Genomic DNA, 23,181 nt, shown 5'->3' on the forward strand with positions numbered 1-23,181 from the left:
TGATATAAAGTTCACCCCTTCTACTGCTCATTCTTTGTGTCTGCCTTTCTCTCTCACCCTGGGCCTGCAGCGCACGGAGCGTGGCCTCAGCTCGGGCTCGAGCCTCTTTCTGTGACTTGGTCAGGAGCTTGCCCTCCTTCTTCAGCCTCTCCTTCCTTTCCTTGTCCTTCTGCTTCTTCTTCTCCTTCCTCTCTGCTTCCAGTCGCTCCTGCATGAGAGAAAACATTTGGCAGCGGCGCTCATTATCTCAGTGACATTTCGACAACTGTGGGAAAAACCTTCTGAGCTATGACTGACGTATGGTTTAAACACACGGGTAGGTTTGCAGAGTCCCTAGCTAATCAAACAACAGCATTTTATTCTCTACTGAAATCTAAACCTCAGATTACTTTAGATAGCATGTATCGCGTATCCGGATTTCTCCAAGAAAATCTGACTCTCAGAAGAGCCGTGTTGTGTTTGACTGACCTGCTCGAGCCTCTGCGCCTCCAGCTCAGCCAGGCGTCTCTCCCGCTCCTCTTCCTCCCTCATGGCTCGCTCCTCCTCCTCCTTCATCCGAGCCAGGGCCTCCTGCATGGCCTTCACTGCGGCTTTGCTCGGCCCTTTCTTCTTCTCCTTTTCTTCCTTCTCTCCCTTCTTCTTCTTCTTGTCCTTCTTCTTCTTCTCACCCTCGGCGTCATCTGAGGAAAACGACATTGTTGTTTGTTTTTTTTTACAAGCTCTAAAATCCTAGGCATGGAATTGAACTTATTTAAACTGTTTTTCTTTTAAACTAAGCAGTCTTATTAACATGTAATACTAGTAACTAGAAATTGCAAGAAAACTATTAAACATCTATATTAAAACAGTCAAGGCAAATTTGGCAAGAGAAATTTTAATAGTAGATAAAATGCAATAAAAAAAAAAAGATGCTAAGAACGTCTAATGTTTTGTGAGGAATCGTTCTAAGAAATCTTACCTTCGCCCTGGTCTTCGGCCCCGCCCACCTCCTCCACCTCAGTCTTTTTTGTTTCCATGGGTGGAGGGGCCGCAGCACTTCCAGCATCCTTAGCTGCATCCTTCTTAGCGGACTCTTCCTCCTTCTTCGCTTTCATCTTGGCCCTCTCTTCCTCCTTCTTCTTTCTCTCTCGCTCCTTCTTCTCCGCCTTCTTCTGTGCCGCCGTCTTCATCTTAAAGGAGCTATCGTCTTCTGCGTCGTCGTTGTCGCTGTCAGCCTTCGCTTTCACTTTTGTTTTCTTTTTCTGTTTGCGTGCGGCCTGAGAGTCATCGTCCGACTGCTCTTTGTCACCTCCTCCAGCCTTCTTTGCGCCTCCGTTCTCACGATCATCCTCAGAGTCGGACATGCCCTTCCTCCCGCCCTTCTTGACCGCCTTGGTTTTGCATGGGGGTTGCGAATCGTTGTCAGACTCTGAAGCAGCAGAAGCAGCAGAAGCAGCAGGGGGAGCCGCAGGTGCCTTTTTGCCTTTCGTCCTGCTCTCGTTCTCCATGTCGTCTTTACCCGGAGCTTCTTCACGCTCATCGTCTTCACGCTTGCCCTTCTTGGTCTTCTTCTTTTCCGCCTTGGTTGGGGCTGGCTCGGACTCTGTGTCCTCTATGGAGTTGGATTTCTGGAAGCAGCCGGTGGGAGATAAGGAGATCATTAGGGACAAGCCTGTGGCTTTCTGAGTGGCTAAGAGAGTTTACGTGATTATATATATAAGAAAACTGTGACTGTAACTAATTAGCTAAGCTCTCCAATCCACCCCAAGCTACTTTTAGCTTTAAATAATACTGTGTTATGTATACATGCATTATATGACTGCTTCATTGGAATGAACACTTATGCATGCAAATATCCTACGCTGCAGTCTTCAACTGGCAGAAGGTGAAACAAATACATGAAAAAAAAGCAGAGCAGAGGACGTATGGAAAAAAGGCATAGAGTTCAACGACTCTAGTTCAACACACAATGGCTACTGTGTCTAGGTCTTTACAGGCATGTAATTTTATACTACTGGAGCTTTACAAACTTTAGGTGAATACCCATTTCTTGTAACATCAGATATCATTAGATCACCCAGCCAACTCCATCAAATCCCTTCAAACGATTCAGAACGCAGCAGCATGCCTCTTCATCTCCCTCCACTGGCTTCCTGTAGCCGCCCGGATCAAATTCAAGGCCTTGATGCTCACGTACAAGACCTTGTCTGGAACAGCACCCTCCTACCTCAACTCTCTCCTCAAGGCTTACGTTCCCTCACGCAATCTGCGATCGATTAACACAGGTCCCTTTCCAGAACCTTCACACTATCTGTCCCTCAGTGGTGGAACGAACGTCCAACCTCAATCCGGACCGCAGAATCTGTCACCATCGTCAAAAAACAGCTAAAGACCCACCTCTTCCGTGAGCATGCAACTAACCGCTAAAATGCCAACCCCACATTATCCTCCTAATAATAATAATAATAATAATAATAATAATAATAATTACTCTGGCTCTTACACCTCTACTCTGCACACTTTGCTTTTCTAGAACTCAATTAAAAAATCTTGTATAGTAGCATACAAAATCTTGTATGGTAACATACTACTTGATATATATCCGCTTGATATATCGCTTTGCTTGTACTTCCTCATTTGTAAGTCGCTTTGGATAAAAGCGTCTGCTAAATGAATAAATGTAAATGTAGATCAGTTGCACAGCATGTTGAACACTCTACGAGTTACCTTTGCTGGTTCTTTTGCTTTTCCACCCTGGGTTTCAAGTGATAACTCCTCTAGTTCTTTCAGGATGTCATCCTCACTGCAAAACACCACCATCAACCATTAGCACACTAGACTAACACTTATCTCTGGTTTTGGATTAGTAACTTAGGCTACGTTCACACAGCAGGCAAAAGAGGCCCAAATCCAGTTTACTGCTCAAATCCGATTGGTGTTTTTGTTAGGCTGTTTCCATTGTGTCTTCAGCGTGGTCTATATCTGACTATAGTCTGAACAGATCACGCTCTTAACTGATACGTATGCACAAAGGAACGGTGTGTCACATGATGCCTTCAAGCGCGCTGTAAAAAGGGCATGCTATTCGGCCACTTGGGCAGTTCGCGTCCTTGGTTTCTTGTTGGACTAACGTAAAAGTCGCATGAATTCAGGCTGTATCGCCATGCATCAGATACGTACTGGATACGGATCGGATTTCGGTACCACACATGAAAGCGGCCCAAATCAGAATTGACAATGTCAGATTCGCTGCATTTTTTTCTGTCGTTCACACCGCCACGCAGGTAACAAATCTGTGGCACATTTGAAGAAAAAAGATCGGATTTGGCCTGCTGCTGAAAGTAGTCATAGTGATTGAGGGGGTTTATATAAAAAATAAAATAAAAACGCAGAGAAACAAACACTTACTCATAGTCATCTTTCTTCCCTCCTTTCTTCTTCTTGCCCATGCCTTTGCTCTGTTCTTTTGCTGCTCCAGCTCCCTCGATCTCAGCTGCTAAGGCATCAATGTCAACTCCGTCGTCTTTGGCACTTTAGAGAAAACATAGCAAATAAAATGTCATTTATTCACCATCAGACTATTAATTTGCCATTTTGTAATTTTAAAAATGATCATTAACATCTTATATATATACACATACATACATACATATATATATATATATATATATATATATATATATATATATCTGTCTCTCACAGAGTTTCCGATACCAGTTTTTGACCATTAAAAACTCAAAATGTCCAATAAAATCAAACACTGTCGCTTTTCCTGCATTTAGTACATTCGCAATTGCACACCTGAATAAAGTCTCTGTGTCTGCGCAAATATTTTTTTTCTCAAATGCTTCTACTGTAACGTGTACTATGATTTCCTCGCATTGTTCAACTCATTCAACCACATACACACACACACACACGTCTTTGTGCTGGTCCTCGCTCTCTCTCGCAACAGGAGACACTAAAAGCACACACACACAAGTAAACTCTGCCTTATCCAACACAGGTCACAGTTACCTGCTGATTCAACCCGCCTCCTCTCCTTCCACACCTGACACTTGACCACGCCCCCACCCCCACAACTGTATATACTATGCATAGTCCAAAAACGTTACAGTGCAAAATAAACACAGAAATGAGATGACCGGATTTTTTCCAGTTTGTCAGATAAACTTTATCGTTCCCGGACATGTTGGCTGGCACCAAAATTGCTTATCAGAAAAAATGGAACTATATTGTGATAAAAAATCCAAAATAATTTCGTATTTCAGCATCTTCAAAGTAGACGCCCTTTTGCCTAGAATTTCCAGAAATATATTCTTGGCATTTTCTCAACCGATTTCTTGAGGAATTTCCCTGAGATGCTTTTTAAACAGTATTAAAGGAGTTCACACCGACGCTGAACTCTTATTGGCGGCTTTTCGGAATATTTCACTCTGAGTCGTCCGTTTAAAATAAATATTTATGTAAACAAAATGTTAATTTTCTAATGAAAGAAATGAATACGTCGGCACGATTATATTTTTGTCTAGGACACTGATTTCAAACATTTAATCACACACCTTCAGATCAAAAGCTTTTTAACATCATGAGAAACATTTCAGTTGACTGTCCACAAACTTTTGACCGGTACTGTACATGTTTGCTATCAAACCAAAAAAGGTAGTATTGCAATTTAAAAATACTTCTACTCATCTACGTAAATTAATTTAGCCATTTCTATTAAAATACTGCTGATACTCACGATAACTCGGAAAATACACTCTGACATGATTTCATCACAATATCAATATTATGTCAGGATACGGGATTGTGATACAAAGCGAATACAAAGCGAAGTTCCCGTTCTCACCCTGAAGTGGATTATGCCCCATCAGCCCTTCTTTTTTCCCTCTCTCGAAGTCAGTAAGACAAAAATCAAAGTCTGTCACATTACTAAGATACCACAAACTACAAACCCTTCTGTCCTGAAGACTTCCTGATGTTTACAAAGCGCTGACACTGGAGACTCCTTCCATAAGTTTGAAATAAACATCCACTTACAGAAAGCTTCATCCTATCAACAATGATACTTTCCCCGCTTTGTTAAATACCGGCACCTTTTTGAGCGCGTGAGCGAATTGTTATACAAACAGTGAAATATTTGAACAAGCGCTTTAGAACTGGCATTACTGTCAGAGCTGCTGTTCTGAAAAATTCAAACCAGCACCTTCTGATAAATCGGATTTGAGAATTCAACATTCTGGATGACGTTTAATTTCAAGAAACACATCTTTATACAAAATCAGACCAAGTTATAACAGTTAAACCTGAGCGAAGGATCTAAAAACAATCCATTTTAGACTTTTATTTAGAGTTAAAACTAGCGAAGCTCAGGTGAAGTTCTACAGGTTCTTACATACAGCAATAAAGGAATGACACATGGGGCCCTTTATAATAGAGGAGCCTTACATACAGTTGCATCAGCAAACTTGAAAGCACCTCACAGAGCACGTCACCTCACGTCACGAGACCAGACGGGGCAGGGCCCGAACACACACACATACTCTAAACTGCTGTTCTAAGCACACACACTGTGATGAAACTCACACACACCAATTAAAGAATGAATGGATGGATAATGGAGAGATTAAGATGATAGACAGGAAGGTGCTTGATCACATAAAATACACATTTTATATACGTACACACACACACACACATACATATATATATATATATATATATATATATATATATATATATATATATATATACACATAAATACATATATATATATATATATACATATACATACATACATAGATATATACATATACATACATACACACACATATATATATACATATACATATATATATATAGTGTACATACATTCACTCTGATGAGCAAGAAATCTACAGCCTACCACAAAACACACAGGAACCCTTAGAGAAAGCCAAAGGATCAATGGGACTTAAACTAGATATCCCTTTTTTTTGAGTTCATTTGTATTCAATAAAAATGATTGATATTGCATGGAATATATGGTTGCATGGTTATTCCAGGAGGTTAACTGGTTATACCAGCCTATTCTCTGTCTGGAAATTAAGTATTAATTAGGGAGGAGACTGCATTTCAAATATTTCAGAGAGTGTGATTTAGGAGGAACTTGTTTTTGTTGAACAGAACTAAGGACAAAGCTCAGTGGTGTATCATGGAATAATCTGTCTCGCCGTGGTTTATCCCGGTGTCTGTATAAATGTATAAACTGAGGTGCTTCTTGCCCCAACTCATCCAGGGTCTAATTCAGGTTTGATTCAAATTTAATTACAGCTGCAAGGTGTACAAACTTCTACCCATCCTGTATACACATATCTTTATAGAAAAATGGTGGTTTAACTGGGACAAAGTGATTTTGTCTCTCATCATCTGTATTACATGCAACTGAACTGCGTGGTAACATAATAAGGAGAACGTTAAACATGCATCAAGAGGATATGCAAGTGTCTGAGCTGCTTTTCTGCTCACCACGGCTGTAAAGAGTGCTTATTCGAGTTACTGTATTTAAAATAAACAAATCCAGGATGAAACAAATGTCTCAAAGAAATTTCCTTTTATTGGGTTTAAGATTTTCTGGCTGCATCTCTACTAGACAGACGCTTTTTTATTCTATTTTTTGAGATTACAGGTCAAACAAATGATCTAGTTACGTCAGTGTGTGTCCATTACAATAGAAATCTGTCACACGAGCATGAAAATTACACACAAATTTACTGCCATTAGAGAAAATGGCAATAAGTCACGGTCATCAAAGATTTATCCGTTTTTACGCTGCTGTTGCTCACTAGTGTTGCGTGGGATTATAAAACTACGAGGTTGCCTCAATGAACGGGACCGAGAGTTACCGGGGAAAACAGGAACACTATGAGCAACATCAAGGACTGGTGGATAACACTAATAAAATAGATAACATGTAGATAACATGTTAACAGTAGGGATCCACCCATCTCATACAGAGTATTAGCCTTAAGTGTTGAATCAACATCAAATGGGATTTTCCACATTTTCCCATTCAGTCTGTGTGCTTCATGTTTACTTCCATATTAAGCACATCACTTCTATAATTATTAAATAGTTCAGTATCTGTAAATACGTTGAATATTTTATATCTAATAGTAAATTCTAATACCCATCCATAACTTGAAAATGAAACTCGTAGTATGAGGTCTCATAGATGGCATAATACGATGTGGGGGCAGACCATTACACACAGATTTTTCCTTTCTTTTTTTTTTTTTTTTTTTTTAAGTGTCTAAAACACTTAAAAGGTTATAACCATTGTGAGGGAAATTATTCATTTTTACTTCGTAATAGTTTTGTTCTTGTTCTGTTTCATTCTCATCTTGAGGATAACGCCTAAGAAGGCCATGTCATGTCACTGAGATCAGTACAGAATGTTTATCTGCTTACAGAGACACAGACATGTTCTTCTGTTCAAGGTTCGTCTAAACATCTTCCAAGACCCTGAAACAAAGCCTGTTTGAACTGCCTCAAACTGCTTCTTATCGGTGCACAGAAGTGTGTCATGCTCTGCATTTCATATATATATATATATATATATATATATATATATATATATATATATATATATATATATATAGTAGTTCAGCACAAGCACTTCAGAGCGCTCTCATTATTCTATCCTGCTTTATTCTATCCTGTATTAATCATCTTTCTCTAATAAACCTTTTTTTACCTTCCGAGGACGAGTCTGCGAGTGTTGTCTAATTCCACGACAATTTGGGTGGGCTGTGTGGGTCTTTCAGCTTTTCTGGACAACAAGCAAACTGGAGGACGCTTGTGAAAAAGTTTCACCCTGAAGTCTTTAGAATTAGAATTTTATGAAGTCATCATGTATTGCTGTCTCTATGGAAGGGAGTCAGTGATTTAGAATTAGAATTTTATGAAGTCATTGTGTATTGCTGTCTCTATGGAAGGGAGTCAATGATATAAGAAATGTGTGTATTACATTGAGAGAGAAGTATTACATGGAGCGATTTCTTATAAGAAGTTCAGGAACTTTGCCTCTGCGACGGCAGAGATATCGGTGTTTCTTAGATCACAGATTCAAAACTAAGATATATACAGATGGGTATATATACAGAGAGAGAGATAATAACGGTAAAAATATTTGCTAATGGAAAGAGTCCGGTTCGAGCAATGAATAAGTAAAGAGAGTACTTATTAAGAAGCGCAAGAGGCGCAGTATTTTTACGGCGGATTATCATCAAGTGGCATGCCCCATTGACTCATTCCATCAGATCAGCGGTACATGATACGTTTGGCAAATTTAACGCACAAGTAAATTCTACTGAGCTAAAAAAATTAATAATAATAATAAAAAAAAAACTTTAAAAGAAGGGAAGAGAAAACTGTAAGTCCTACCAAATTGCTGTATGTGGACTCGCCCTCACAGGTACACTCTTTTACATTCTTAAGGTTTGCTCTATTGAACCTACAGGGTATATGATTAATTGAATATCTAGAGATTTGGCACACATTTTGAACCTTTTCTGTCTGTGCATGAGAATGCATATTCACTTGATTTTCATAGCAGGTTAAATTGATTAAAACTTTGAAAGTTATAGAAGCTGTAAAGAAAAGAAAAATATGGGAAAAACATATAGTAAAACACATCCTGAGACACAGGCTATGGTAAGTACAGGGTGCTCATATGTTGGTCCTAATATCATGTTTATGCGTGTGAATTATGGGGAAGGATGTTTGAACCAATATGATGTATGGGTTAAAGAATGTGCTTTCCTAGAAAAAGTTAGAAGAACAGAAATTTAATTTGGAAGCAAAGAAGAGAACCTGTTGGTTCCACATGAGGTGTTGTTACTCCTACTTGAACAGAAAACCTCACACCTGTCCACCCAATGGTGGCTGAACCATAACACTATACTACTAGACATGCAGAATGTCACTATGAAACAATGTACTGTCCTTAACCCTGCTACTCTTCTTCCAACAGAGGGAGACGGAGAACCACATGACTGTGTCGTACTGACTAACGAACTCTGCTCCCCTAGAGTCGACCTGAAGGATGTTCCATTGGAAAACCCAGATCTGATCCTTTTTGTGGACAGGTCAGCGTCACGTGACCCAGAGACAGGTAAAAATCGAGTGGGCTATGCAGTAGTAACCGCACACGAGACGGTCTGTCAGGAAGTCTCCCCTCAAACGTTTCAGCACAAACAGCTGAACTGTATGCCCTCATACAGGCATGAAAACATGCTGAGGGACAGTCAGTAAATATCTACACAGACAGTAGATATGCCTTTGAGGTAGTACATGAGTTGGGGACAATTTGGAAATACAGGAACTTCCTGACGAGTTCAGGAACACACATAGCCCACCACAAACCAGTCTCCGAGCTGCTGGACGCAGTCCTACTCCCCAAAACTATTGCAGTATGCAAATGTGATGCACACACTAACAAATCAGATCCTGTCTCCCTAGGTAACGCGCGAGTGGACAGTGCAGCAAAGCAAGCAGCTGCATCTATGGTCCCAAAACGCAAAAAGAAAATAATCACACCTTCTTTACAGCTTTCGGACCTCCAAACACGGGCTACGCGGACGAGGAAAAGGCTGTGTGGCGCAAAGCAGGCTGCATGGTTGTTGACGGAGTTTGGCGGTGCCCCCAGGGCTGTCCTTGTCTTCAAAGTTGACACATGGCAGGGACCATACGTCAAAAGGGGGAATGATAGCTGCGTAAAGCATTGGTTTCTCAAATTACTCTAAAAATATATATATTTTTTCATTTGTTTACGATGTTTGCGCAACTCATAACATGGGTTGAGGTTTGAAGGTAGAGAAGACCACGTCCCTACGTCCAAACAGGATTCAGACGCGGTAGTGATAATGATAATCTCCAGTGATAATGGCACACCTTTTGTGAGCCATGCCCTTAAGTAGGTGGGTGAATATTTGGGTATTGAATTAAAGCAGCACTGTGCATATCATCCAGCTAGTGGTGGGGCGGTAGACAGAGAAAATAGCTGCGTTTACATGGACAACAATAATCCACTCTTAATCCGATTAAGACCATACTCTAATTAAGAAATTACCATGTAGACGGCAATTTTTACTTACCTTAATCTAATTAAGGTCATAATCAAAGTAAGCAATAATCTAATTAAGACAGCTGGAGTACTCCTGTTTTAGTCGCATTATGGACGTGTAGTAGTGACATGTAAACACCTTAATCACATTATGAACGTTGTGTGAGAGTTTTCACCGCATTTTGCGACAGGACACGATCACACACGGCAGTTTTACGGCGAACAAGAGAGTTCGGCTGTGTCCCAAATCGTGTACTTGCCTACTATAGGCCTGTAGTGGGGAAAAATACATGAATCTCGGCTACTATATAGACGGTAACTACGCGATTTGGGACACACCCACCGCTTCAAGCAGTTGTCTATTAGCACGTACAGCATGACAAATAATTAACTGCACTTAAAGCGTTCGTAAAAAATAAATAAATAAAAACACCCAAAACTGTATACGGTACCATAACGAAGACGAACTGTATGTTGATACGTGAAATTCTGGAGGGACGTCGGACGGCGTGGCGTGGTGACGTAATGACGCGTGTTAATCTAATTACGTTCTAAAACATGTAACACGGGAACATGACAGGAGTATTCTAAAAGCGACTCATGTACACACCTTAATCACATTATTATCTTACTCAGATTAAGGTCAATAATTAGATTACTGCTGTCCGTGTAAACGTAGTCAATGGGACACTAAAAAACAGACTGAGCAAATGCTGTTCTGAAACAGGCTTAGGATGGGTTTAGTCCCTTTGGGATACTGTTTGGGATACCTCCACACACAGGAATTGGACCTGTGACAGCTCCTCTTCCTGACGCTGCAGCATGTGAGGATGCGATGTTAAATTACTGTGCAACCCTGTCCTCTGCTCTGCACTCTATCCACAAGCAGGTAAAGGCGGCATTTCGAGCTCCAGCCACGGGCCCGCCGCATGATCTGAAGCCCGTAGGTTGGATCGTGATCAAGGACTTCCGCAGGACCAGGTGGAACAAGCCACGGTGGTCGGGCCATTCTAGATCCTTTTCATCACTCGCTCTGTGGTAAAGGTCAGCCAGAGAGCCATGTGGATGCATGCGAGTCACTGCAGTCGAGTGCCAGAGCATGGAGCTGGAGAAGACGGGACTGCAATAAGAGAACTAGACCGTAATTCTCTATCAAGAGGCCTCTAGGAGGACCTACGCTCACGAGCGACGATCTGCATATACACACCCACACACACACGACACACTACACCCCGACACATCAACACACCAATCCCACGCGACTCCACGATGGACGGTCTTAAGTAGTATCTAGCAGACTGGGAAATCACGGACATGTAGTTTTTGGAGAAAATGTTGATGACATGGAAACTGTACTCTTCGGAGGACTGAACTTCATTAGTTCGTACTATACAGCCACGTGACCAGGACAGAGGTTAGACGACGTGACTTCGCTACCAAACCTCTTACGCCTCAAAGCTCCCTGACCACAGACTACTGTTGCAGACTAGACACAAATCATTAGATGTCGACCTGCACATCCACTCATACATACAAACCTATTCCTAATCGTGCACCCTTCTCCTGGTATAGGTGGTATCTGGGACCGTTCCCAACAACACTGGGGGTCCGGGGGTAGACCCTTAAGCTGGAAAGATAAACCAAAGCGTGATACTGAAGTTTTTTGGGTGGAAGACTTAATGATCAATCACGCCAATCACATCGTTGCAGCAGGAAGAATGCATGATGCACACACTTTTATCCAAATTTGGTATTTAGCTGATCATGATGACGGGACTAAATGCCTAAGGCGACGTGACTTCTACAGGTCCCACATAAGCTCGCGAAGTTCTCTAGTAGACTATTGCTGCAGATTGGACGACAATTAGTAGTTAAAAGCCCGTATGCCAAGATATTGGCTCCTCTGTAAACCGTTCTGTATCGCCTTTGGACATAAGAATCACTGCCAACAGTGCTACCCATACAATGTCACACGTCCCCTCGTCATGCAGACACATAATGGTTATTCTATCATTGAACACAGGCGGTCTGCGATACGCAACCCTCCACAGGCTAGCGAGACGGGGTTTGATTGGCTGAACTCAGTACTCGGGGAATGGGGCTCGTGGATATTAACCATCTGTCTACCAATAGCTGCAATAATTCTTCTTGTCTTGCTCATTTTGCCTCGTATCGTTCTCTCGTTCGGAGCAGTCTCTCACACTCGTTGAAATCACTAATGACCAAACGCTAATGTTGACAAAGACAGAGTACGATCCCTATGATGACCTATCTGACTTGTATCCTAAACCTGACTGGGTACCAGATCCTCCCAGCGACACTGATGATGACGACCCATTGACATCCATTTCACAACTATTGTAAATATTCCTTTGACCAGGACGACTCTCATTTCACTCTAAAATAAGCTTGCTTGACTACAGGATACTTTATATCCGCAAAAACAGCCTTAGCAGTTTCATTATGTCTGTTTCATGATGAATTCAGTTGAACCGTGAAAGGTTTCTGAAGTTCTGATGTACCCATAGAACAGTAATTTCTCTGTTAATTTTAGTTATCATATTTTGTAATGATAAAATGGGGGAAATTATTCATTTTTACTTTGTAATAGTTTTGTTCTTGTTCTGTTTCACATCTGAGGATAATGCCTAAAAAGGTCATGTCACTGAGATCAGTACAGAATGTTTATCTGCTTACAGAGACACAAACATGTTCTTCTGTTCAAGGTTGTTCTAAACATCTTCCAAGACCCTGAAACAAAGCCTGTTTGAACTGCCTCAAACTGCTTCTTATCGGTGCACAGAATTATGTCATGCTCTGCGTTTCATATATATAGTAGTGGTTTAGTACAAGCGCTTCAGAGCGCTCTCATTATTCTATCCTGCTTTATTCTATCCTGTATTAACCATCTTTCTCTAATAAACCTTTTTTTACCATCAGAGGACGAGTCTGCGAGTGTTGTCTAATTCCATGACACCATGTTGTCCAAACAAAAAGCCACTAAACTAATGATTTGATCATTTGTCCTTTTGTGTAATTTGTCATTTGCTTGGACAATATGTGCTTGGACAATATGTGCTTAGTCTGTTTGCTTTTAGTTTCTCCTCAATCCACCTCATTCATGCTCATTACACCCATGACTGCATTTCATGACTGCGTCTTCTCAGTAGATTTTTAGACCCGCTTAAGGACAAACCTAATTATTTTTTAAGCTGATGTCTGGACTCACAGCTGCTTCGGGCAACTTAACTCCAGTGTTTAAAACCTGACTGAGTTGTGCTTGCATGAGCCAATATTCCCAACAACCAATCACCAATCAGCACTGTTCCCAGCAACCAATCAGCACTGTTCCCAGCAACCAATCAGCACTGTTCCCAGCAACCAATCACCGATCAGCACTGTTCCCAGCGACCAATCACCGATCAGCACTGATCCCAGCAACCAGTCACTGATCAGCATTGATCTCAGCAACCAATCACCGATCAGCTCTGTTCTCAGCAACCAATCAGCACTGTTCCCAGCAACCAATCAGCACTGCTCCCAGCAACCAATCAGCACTGCTCCCAGCAACCAATCAGCACTGTTCCCAGCAACCAATCAACACTGCTCCCAGCAACCAGTCACCGATCAGCATTGATCCCAGCAACCAGTCACCGATCAGCATTGATCTCAGCAACCAATCACCGATCAGCACTGTTCTTAGCAACCAGTCACCTATCAGCATTGATCTCAGCAACCATTCACTGATCAGCACTGGTCTCAGCAACCAATCACCGATCACCACTGCTCCCAGCAACCAATCACCGATCAGCACTGCTCCCAGCAACCAATCACCGATCAGCACTGCTCCCCCATCTGCACACTCCACCTTTTTTTGTTTTTGGTTTAAAACTCTCTTTTTTGCTATATTGACTTCATTGCTCTTATTTCCTATATCTTAGTAATAAGTGTGTTATTCCATCCATAACCGTTTTCCTTTCCATGTACGTTTCCTGACTCCCCTGTGTTCTTGACAGCAATTGTAGTATTTGTAAATACGTACGTTTGTGGCGTCACAACCGTAGATGACTTCTTTCTATAATGAAATAAGTTATAATTATTACAATCGATTCAAATAAACCTCTATTCTGTTTTCTTCACAAAACCCTGCTTGTTCATGCAACACCGTTTGATTCAAATGATCACGACGAAATCAATCAATATGCAACTTAGTCCATGACATAATCTGGTGACTTCTGAGAATGCGTTAGTTACTTTCCCCTGAAAAGAGCTGGCAGCATAGGGTCACATAACAAAGATTACATGCCTTACTGTCCATGTCAAAAACGCTTTAACATGTAAACTAACCACCACCACCCCCACTGTCTCTCCCTCTCTCTGTCTGTCTCCCCCTTTCACTCTCTGTCTCTCTCTCACCCTTTCACTCTCTCTCCCCCTCTCTCAGTCTGTCTCTCTCTCTCTCCCTTTCTCTCTGTCTGTCTCTACCTCTCTCTCACTGTCTCCGCCTTTCATTCTCTCTGTCTCTCTCTCTCTCCGTTTCTCTCTGTCTGTCTCTCCCTCTCTCACTCTGTGTCCCCCTTACACTCTCTCTGTCTCTGAGCACTGTGACGTGTTTTAAGCCTGTCCTGGAAACAAGTCACTGCAACATCACATCATGGAGGCAGAAAATGAGCCGAGGAGCTGTTAAAAAGCAGCAGAGGGACAAAAGTCCTGCATACAGCAGCGTGTTGTTGTACAGACTATACAGCACCACAATGAAAACAGATGATGCTGCACTCATATTAATGTTCCTCATTACTACTGAGAGAACATCAGGTGACCAGAGCAGATGCTTTTCCTCACTCATAATACAGCACTGACATCTAAATCAACTACACAACCACACATACACACAAAGAGGTCAAATAACACCTAAAATTCCTCGCCCGCGTGTTTAAACAAACATCCCAAAGCCGGTATAACGTTAGCTGGTTAAGTCAAAGCACAGGCCTTAGCCACAGAGGCTAAGCTAACTAGCTAGCTACCGCCACATGAAGCCCATGGCTCAGAGCGCTAACATTATAACCTGACCGTGTCTCATACAGCTCTTATAAACATTTCACTTCCACAACAAGCGCGTTACACTGCTGTCCTTCACTAAAGTATACATTACCCGTCATCTCCTTTATTTTTCTGTTTCTTTCCCATGATTACTGTGTAATAATTTCCTCCACTTAGCACTGCTGTGTGTGTAGTCACTGCTTAGCGCATATGGTCGATTGGAGCAGCATTGCGCATGCGCCGATTGAAGGTGCATACAATCCCAAATCATTTCCTATTCCCTATCATGATGCACTACAGAGTGTACGGAATGTTAGTAGGGGCGGCAAGTAAAGCAGTGCACTAGATGATTGTTAGTAAGCGATTTGGGATTCGACCGATTATAATAACGGGACTATACAGACGTAAACGTGACTAAATAAATAAATAAACCGAGATTAGATAGATATGTAGATAGATAGATAGTTGTTAAATAAAATTAATTAATTAAACAGATAAATAGATAGACAGATAGATAGATACATAGATAGATAAAATAATAAATTAAATAAATAAACAGATCAATAAAACAGGGTAGATAGATAGATAGTTGTTAAATAAAATTAATTAATTAAACAGATAAATAAATAGATAGCTAGATAGCTAGATGTTAACTATAATAAATTAAATAAATAAATAATGCATTCAAGAAATATGAAATAAATATAAATAAATATGTATGCTCATTTATTCCACTAGTCTTTTGATTTTAGTGAATCTCTCTTCCACCTTTGCAGTATTTATTCCTATTTATGAATGATGGTTTTCACTGTTGGTAATGACTTTCCATTATAATGAGGTACATTTAAAGAAATGACCTCGAGCATGTCAAACCTGTGAGCTCTCTACTGATGCCACAAACCCAATTACTGCAACTGTGGGTTTTCAACATTAAATAAAGGTTTAGTGGACAAAGTATATCAAAGACTTTGTGTATCCCTACTGTCTATGTTCCACCAAGGGGGGGGGGCAAACTTTTACACTCAACTCAACAAGAATATTGTTTATACAGGACCACAGGTATGTAATGTATACTGTATAACACACACACACACACACACACACACACACATATATATATATATATATATATATATATATATATATATGTGTGTGTGTGTGTGTGTGTGTGTGTGTGTGTGTGTGTGTGTTATATTTCTTCATTTATCTATGGCTCTAGTATTAACATCAGTCTCAGGTGCTTGAATTACCAGTGGACAGTGTTGATGGGGTGAGTTTTACAGTTTGAAGCCCATCACTGTGTGGAATTTGGAGTTTAGCACACAGCACAAATAAGTGAGAATGCATGAACACATCAGGTGCTTGGACACGGACCTTTAAAGACAATTAAAATCCTTTATTTATTTACATTACTGATACAATGTTTTCGTAAAGACGTAGTGTGTTTTGGACATGCTGAGGAGAAGACGAGGTAGTTCTCATGAAAGCTGCTACAGCCACAGCGAACTCGTTCGGACAGAACCGGATGCCTGTCAAACTGGAGCAGAACTCTTTCACAAAGTCAGCAGGCAGCCAGTCATGGGGTACATCCATGACGCATGTTTCCACAAACCCATTCTTGATGTCTATCTCTAGTCCAACCTTGGTGTTCTCCACCATAAAAGATGTGCAAATGCTGAATTTTGGGGTCTTTCCATAAACCCAGTCCCAGTTCTTCAGATCAGAGGTCATCTTGTGAATGCCTGGCATTAGCACTTCTGATCCTGGATCCACTGTGAGGACAGGACTGTCAAGGTCAAAGTCTTTATTATAACGAGAAGCAATGGCGTCCATGAGGGAATCGGGTGCGAGAGTGGGGTCGTGGTCTGAGAGATTTGTAACAGGGGAAGGCACACTGGGGGTGGCGTTACTTTTAATGCCAGTGCATGAGCTTTTCAGGACTGATGAGAGGACAGAGCGATCTGCAGAACACAGCAGGGTGCAGTGATGATAAGCAGCTGTCCTTCCCAGCCTGGCTGCAGTCCCGGAGATTTTATAACACCCGTTAAGTACAATGTCAAACCTCTCTGTAGCACAGACATCCAGATTGGGTCTGAGCGCCTTCAGGGCCCCGGTGACGACCCCGAGGTTCTTCATGCGGTCGTATTTCTTCTTCGAGGAGAAGAAAGTCATGTTGATGTTGCCCAGATCGTGGTACACGGTTCCGCCGCCGCTCCGCCGCCTCGCCACCGGGATCCCGGTCCGCCTGAGCAGCTCCAGGTTACACTCCTGCCAGGGGTTCTGGTGCCGCCCGATCACCACAACCGGAGCGTTTCTCCATAGAAACAAGACGCTCCGCCTCTGCATGTCGACACAATCATGTATCCAGTCCTCTAAAGCCAGGTTCTGGAAAATGTCCGTGGATGAAGACTTGAGGATGAGTCCCACTTTACCGCTCTCATCAAAACACCCGTTTAAAGTGCTCACATGGCGCGCGAGCCGGTTGAGGTCACGTGTTCTGGCGGACACTCGCGATAAAGTCCTCAGAATCATTTCTGATTTATTTCGATTTATTTTATTGATTGAAAGTCTTAATTATCTGCTCCACAGATTGATATGAAAAGCGTATCTTCATAAGGTTAATATGAATTCGCTGTCTGCATGCTCGCATTCAGACTGGAGTTCATCTGCTCACGGGGGCGGAGTCATGAGTTTTTACATCCGGTGTCAAACGACGTTCTTCCCGCTTCTTTTTATTTAATTATTTTTAAGCATGGAGCATGGAAAATTACTCTAAATGGAAAGTTACTATAAAGGGGAAAAACAATAAACATAGTTTTTGAATACAAATTAATATGTATTACTACACGAATAATAATAAAACAATAAAATAATAATAAAACAGGAAACATTTGCTTAACGTAAGCATTTGGTTCACGCTTTGTTTGTTTTTTTTTTTGTTTTTGTTTTTTTTAAATATTTTATTTATATATATATTTTTGGGAACCATTTCATAACTTTGTGGGAACGTTCTGTTTTGCTTAATAAAGTCAGTGCTGTTCCTTAAACGTTTCAGGAATATTACAAACACAAAGCACACATACTAATCATAGGTAAGAAAATGGCTCAATTTGGCTGAATTATAAAAGCCAGAAGTGGTACTCTATGAAGAGTCGTTTGGGAGCCGAAAGAGCCGACTCTTATTGCTGAGCTGAGCCAAATGATCTGACTCACCAAAAACAGCTGAACTTCCCATCACTACAGATGCACACACATAAATTCAACCATTTAAAAACATCAAGGACTTTTATAAACAATTAAAAGACACAATATGAATATAATATGAATATTTATTAACAAATAACAAAATAAGTCAAACAAATATATTTACATTTTGTAAAGAAAAGACATATAGTTGCGGTCGGTGTCACGGAACGGTAATGGAGGCGGAAGCAAGTGCAGGTAAAGATGTTTATTAAAGGAGGCAGGCAGACAAATCCAAATCGGGAAACAGAGACGTAGTCAGAAACAGGCAATGGGTCGGGTGATCGGCAAACAGGCATAAACGGGGCTAAACAGGAATCGAAGTCATGGGTACTAGAAACGGGGTCAAAACACGAAACATGAAACGAGGACTGGGAACTGGGAGCGGAAAACACCAGCGTGGTCTGAGTGAACTAAACTAACGTTAAACTAAACTGACTATCTCCAGATCTAAACTATGTATGTAACTTAATTCAGGGGTTCCCAAACTTTTCCAGGGCGAGGTCCCCCATATGACATTAACATTTGACCGAGGCCCCCCTTTTACAAGATGTCTTTAAAACACATTAAAAATACAGACTTCTGAATATATCCCCCTTTTTTATATTAATAATTACATCTTACATCCTTACATTACATTATATTAGGAATTGAGAGTGTGTGTGTGTGTGTGGTTGTCTGAGAGTGAGAAAGAGAAAACATACTAGTGGGAGTGATGGGCTTGGTGGCTCCGACCGAATTGTTGAGGCCCCCCTGGGCAGCCCCTGGCGGCCCCCACTTTGAACACCACTGACTTAATTAATCTATCAAGGTATGTAACTTTAACTATCTACTAGGGATGTCACGATACCAAAAATCTAGTAGTAGGTACCGATACCACCAAAAGTACACGAGAATCAGCATTTGTCACGACGATGCCAAGCGCTCCGAGTCTCCCGACTCTGCTGTTATCGCGAAGAGTAACTGAGAGATCAAGGACTGATGAAAGACCGTTTCATCATTCCTGCCCCAGGATTAGCGCGTTAGCTATCCTGAAGTAGCTATTCAAATAAATAAAAACATCAAATAAAACTTAGAAACCATCAGGATCTACTGCATGAATGAATACACAATTTGGGCAATTTGTCACGTCCTCCTGACTCTTATACGCATCATTAACATTAGATAAATTAGATAGTCGGCTAGCTAGCTCCTAGTACACCATCTGATGTTATGTTCCTGTCGCCATTACACATACCATTATAAAGATATTTATATAAAAAAAAAGAAACAAAAAAAAAATTATCTTCCAGACATTTTCCATCCATCCACCTTCTATACCGCTTTATCCTTTTCAGGGTCACAGGAAACCTGGATCCTATCCCAGGAAGCATCAGGCACAAGGCAGGGTACACCCTGGACAGGGTGCCAATCCATCGCAGGGCACAATCACATACACACTCATTCATACACTACAGACACTTTGGACATGCCAATCAGCCTACCATGCATGTCTTTGGACTGGAGGACGAAACCAGAGTACCCAGAGGAAACCTCCACGCGCACGCACGCGCGTGCGCGCGCACACACACACACACACACACACACACACACGGCGGGAATTGAACCCCCAATCCTGGAGGTGTGAGGCAAACATGCTAACCACACAGTGGGAATCGAACCCCCAACCTTGGAGGTGTGAGGCAAACGTTCTAACGACTAAGCCACCGTGCGTGCGCCCTTCCAGACATTTTAAATATCAAATAATATTGTAGAATGAAAGTACTCAATTAAATTACTTACCTTCTTCAGCTGAAATAATTCCTATTGAAAACGAAGAATGACTGCAGGATGACTCGAGGATCCTAAATGATTTAACCGTCAAAACTTTTTTTTTCCTTCCAGGCAGCTGAGCTTCTTAATTCTAGCTGTGACCCGACTGTGACTTAACGAACTCGGGCAGAAATTAGACACACTGCTACACCGAGTATGGACCTGCCGCAGGTACACCTGCTTTCAGTTGAGATTGGTCCATATAACAAAACCCGTCTGTCAGCCAGAAGTGGTGTGAGCATCCGGCAGGGCTCTGGGCAATTACCCTTACACCGACACCGGCATGGAGTGGTGCATTTCTACCGGAACCGACCCAAATGTGCTTGCTCTCTGGACCATAAAGTGATAGTTTAGTTGTTCCTCCAAAACTAACATAGTCTCTTGTTAGATAGATTTTATCGGTCTGGTAGTCCTGCAAAACGAGGCAAGTTTTATGATAAATACAATTTTTTTTGACCGTTTATTTTAATAAATATAAAAAAAAAAATCTAAAAGGTGTGCATTATAGCTGACACCTTCATGAGCACTGTACAGTTGGTTTTGTGATTTTAAGTCATTCTCTTTAAAAGCTATTGAAGTTAGAAACGTGTATGCCGATGTCGTTTGTAACTTTAGAGACGGTCCCTCAGTTTGCGAATATTGAACGGTATCAATAAGTATCAGGTTCAAGGCCTTAATGAGGTGCGGTGACGCGGGGTCTGTTTTGGAACTATTGTATTATGACGTCATATAACTAATTAGTTTTATTAGTCACTGTTGACCAACAAAAGAAACCAATGGAGAACACTGTAGGTTTATTGACGGATTTGTTTTCGGCAAAGAAGATGGACTGCAAATGTCCAGCAAAAGGTAAGTTAACTCACGCTTTCTTCTTCTTTTTTCTTCTTCACAGAAACTACTTCAAACAATAATATAAATGTTCACTATTAAGAATTAGGTGAAAGGTCAGAGCTGAGTGCTGGTTAAATTAAGTAGAGTGATCAGCTTGCATTAGAGACTCTCCTGATTTAGATAAAGCATTTTCTTATTAAATGTGTAGCACTGAGGATGCAGGGGACATGTCCTCATCGCCTTCTGAACTTTTTTATTTATTTTAATTTTTTTTTAAACTAGTTTATATAAAAGTTCTAGGAAGAAACTTATTCAAATGATTTTTTTTAACTATCACTTGTGTCCTCTGTAGTGGACATTTTGTTTTCATGCATGTCCTCTGACTTTTTTCAGCTGCTCTAGTAATTCCTGCTGTACTATACAGAGGACATCCTGGGCTTTCTAGTGATGAGTCAGGCTGAGATCATGATGAGTCAGGCTGAGATCATGATGAGTCAGGCTGAGATCATGATGAGTCAGGCTGAGATTCTATGAATAATCACATTTTATGGAAAGAAGAAAGATGACTAAAATATTGTATTTTTTATTGTTTTATATTTTTTTTACTATGATTATCACATATATTCTTGTTTATTAAAGTGTCAGGGATAATAAATTTAGTTCTGAAAGCAGTTACATTTTTTTGTGTTAAAAATTAGTAGCCTTTTTGTGAATGTCATTTATAGTGGACACCAGGACCATCTTAATGTAGTTAATGATGCCATGTTCTATACACACACACTATTCACTACAACCAGTGATCAATCTTCAGTGACAAATAAAATTTATAAATGAGGCTTGAAGATTATCCATGTGGCATATATGAAATATGCTAACTGGCTAAAGAATGCAAAGTTTGTACTTTTGATTGTATGGACATACAATGCCCTCCACTATTACTGGCACCCTTGGTAAATATGAGCAAAGAAAGCTGTGAAAAATGTCCCTTGACTTGAAACCCACAGAAAACCTGTATGATGAACTGAAGAGGAGACTCCACCAGCGTGGACCTCGAAATTTGAAGGATCTGGACAGATTCTGTATGGAGGAATGGTCTCAGATCCCTTGCTATGTATTCTCCAACCTCATCAGGTATTATAGGAGAAGACTCAGAGCTGTTATCTTGGCAAAGGGAGGTAGCACAAAGTATTGACTAAAAGGGTGCCAATAACTGTTGCACATATTTAACAAAAATATAGTTTTTATAAATCTGTTTTGTTTGCAAATTGTTTGATATTCATGAGAGCAGAGTATTTTTGTGAATCTTTTTAACAAAAGATCAAAAGGTTAAACAATAAAGATAGTTTTTCACAGCCTTCTTTGCTCATATTTACCAAGGGTGCCAATATTAGTGTATAATCACTGTATAAATACTACGTGTTTATTTTCAACATCCTTGCAATAACAAGCAAGAGAAACAATCCAGTATGATAATTTGTTTTTGTTTTGTTTTTTAAGTTGAATTTATTCTTGGATTAATATCACTCTACAGCCATAATCTGTTCATTTCTTATTTTCTGAGTTTGGCTGTCTTCTCAAACTAAAATGGTCCTATGGTCCACTATAGTGGACATGCTGTAAAATAATAATAATAATAATAATAATAATAATAATGTTTTTAAACCCAAAATAGGTAGGAAATCAAACAAAACAAAAAAATTAGATGACCCTTTTTTCCTTGGGTCTCAGGAGGATATACATGATTCATTTATTTATAAGTAAGTATGAATTAGAAATGGAGGCTTAACACCAACTGTAGCTGTCATTATAATAGTGAAGTAAGTCAGTCTCAGTCCTTGGTTTAGGTGAAGGTAAACATCAACAAAAGTGTAAGACTGCCAAAGCGTCCATCACAGAGTGGCGAATACTCTGGAAGTCTGATTCTTTTAGCTTTTTATGTCTTTAAATTAGTATCGCGATTGGTATCATTTTTAAACAAGCATTTTAAACCACTGTGCATGTTGATGTACAGATACTGTGTATTATCGTTCCTAGTAATTTCTCATTTATTTTCGTCAGCAGACATGCTCTTAACTGAGACCAGTGTGGAGACACCCTGCGCCTTCACTAGAAGGCAAAGCAAGAATCCTCTGAAAAGAAAGAGCATGGATGTTCTTCACGACGGACCT

The 23,181-nt window shown here is 40.6% G+C and overlaps 3 protein-coding genes and 1 long non-coding RNA gene across 15 annotated transcripts in view; 2 read left to right on the forward strand and 2 right to left on the reverse strand.

The window, feature by feature from the left end:
• eif5b (eukaryotic translation initiation factor 5B) overlaps positions 1 to 15,344 on the reverse strand; it is a 30,091-nt gene extending 14,747 nt beyond the window's left edge. Inside the window, exons 1-6 of one of the 2 annotated variants that reach the window (XM_053615370.1) lie at positions 15,240 to 15,344; positions 3,388 to 3,510; positions 2,707 to 2,782; positions 959 to 1,607; positions 469 to 680; positions 58 to 208 (exon numbers count right to left, since the gene is read on the reverse strand). In XM_053615370.1, the coding sequence (XP_053471345.1) occupies positions 58 to 208; positions 469 to 680; positions 959 to 1,607; positions 2,707 to 2,782; positions 3,388 to 3,510; positions 15,240 to 15,274 (1,246 nt within the window). In that variant the 5' untranslated portion in view covers positions 15,275 to 15,344. Of the gene's footprint in view, positions 1 to 57; positions 209 to 468; positions 681 to 958; positions 1,608 to 2,706; positions 2,783 to 3,387; positions 3,511 to 7,717; positions 7,849 to 15,239 lie in introns of those variants that run through there. The other variant, XM_053615371.1, reaches the window with a different exon arrangement.
• LOC128601925 (uncharacterized) lies at positions 7,894 to 13,026 on the forward strand. 10 transcript variants are annotated; one of them, XR_008384773.1, is made up of 4 exons: positions 7,940 to 8,437; positions 8,604 to 8,676; positions 8,789 to 8,853; positions 8,996 to 13,026. It is a non-coding gene; the product is annotated as an uncharacterized LOC128601925 (long non-coding RNA). The 10 variants fall into 10 exon arrangements; XR_008384772.1 differs by having other exon boundaries at positions 8,610 to 8,676; XR_008384769.1 differs by lacking the exons at positions 8,604 to 8,676; positions 8,789 to 8,853 and having other exon boundaries at positions 7,933 to 8,437; positions 8,996 to 9,136; positions 9,484 to 13,026.
• A 1,164-nt stretch (positions 15,345 to 16,508) lies between the features above and the next one.
• lipt1 (lipoyltransferase 1) lies at positions 16,509 to 17,734 on the reverse strand. The gene has a single exon (XM_053616008.1). It carries the CDS (start codon positions 17,657 to 17,659, stop codon positions 16,532 to 16,534), a length of 1,128 nt encoding a protein of 375 aa, XP_053471983.1. The 5' UTR covers positions 17,660 to 17,734; the 3' UTR covers positions 16,509 to 16,531.
• Positions 17,735 to 20,825: 3,091 nt separating this feature from the next.
• LOC128602294 (serine/threonine-protein kinase pim-2-like) overlaps positions 20,826 to 23,181 on the forward strand; it is a 7,341-nt gene continuing 4,985 nt past the window's right edge. Inside the window, exons 1-2 of one of the 2 annotated variants that reach the window (XM_053616006.1) lie at positions 20,826 to 21,031; positions 23,075 to 23,181. The exon at positions 23,075 to 23,181 is cut by the window's right edge and continues 694 nt beyond it. In XM_053616006.1, the coding sequence (XP_053471981.1) occupies positions 20,959 to 21,031; positions 23,075 to 23,181 (180 nt within the window). In that variant the 5' untranslated portion in view covers positions 20,826 to 20,958. Of the gene's footprint in view, positions 21,032 to 23,071 lie in introns of both variants that reach the window. The other variant, XM_053616007.1, reaches the window with a different exon arrangement.

Source organism: Ictalurus furcatus, chromosome 26, assembly GCF_023375685.1.
Source record: "Ictalurus furcatus strain D&B chromosome 26, Billie_1.0, whole genome shotgun sequence".
NCBI lineage: Eukaryota > Metazoa > Chordata > Actinopteri > Siluriformes > Ictaluridae > Ictalurus > Ictalurus furcatus.

Bases quoted from the DNA above. Each gene is read 5' to 3' on its own strand.
- lipt1 (XM_053616008.1), bottom strand. From the start codon at position 17,659: ATGATTCTGAGGACTTTATCGCGAGTGTCCGCCAGAACACGTGACCTC.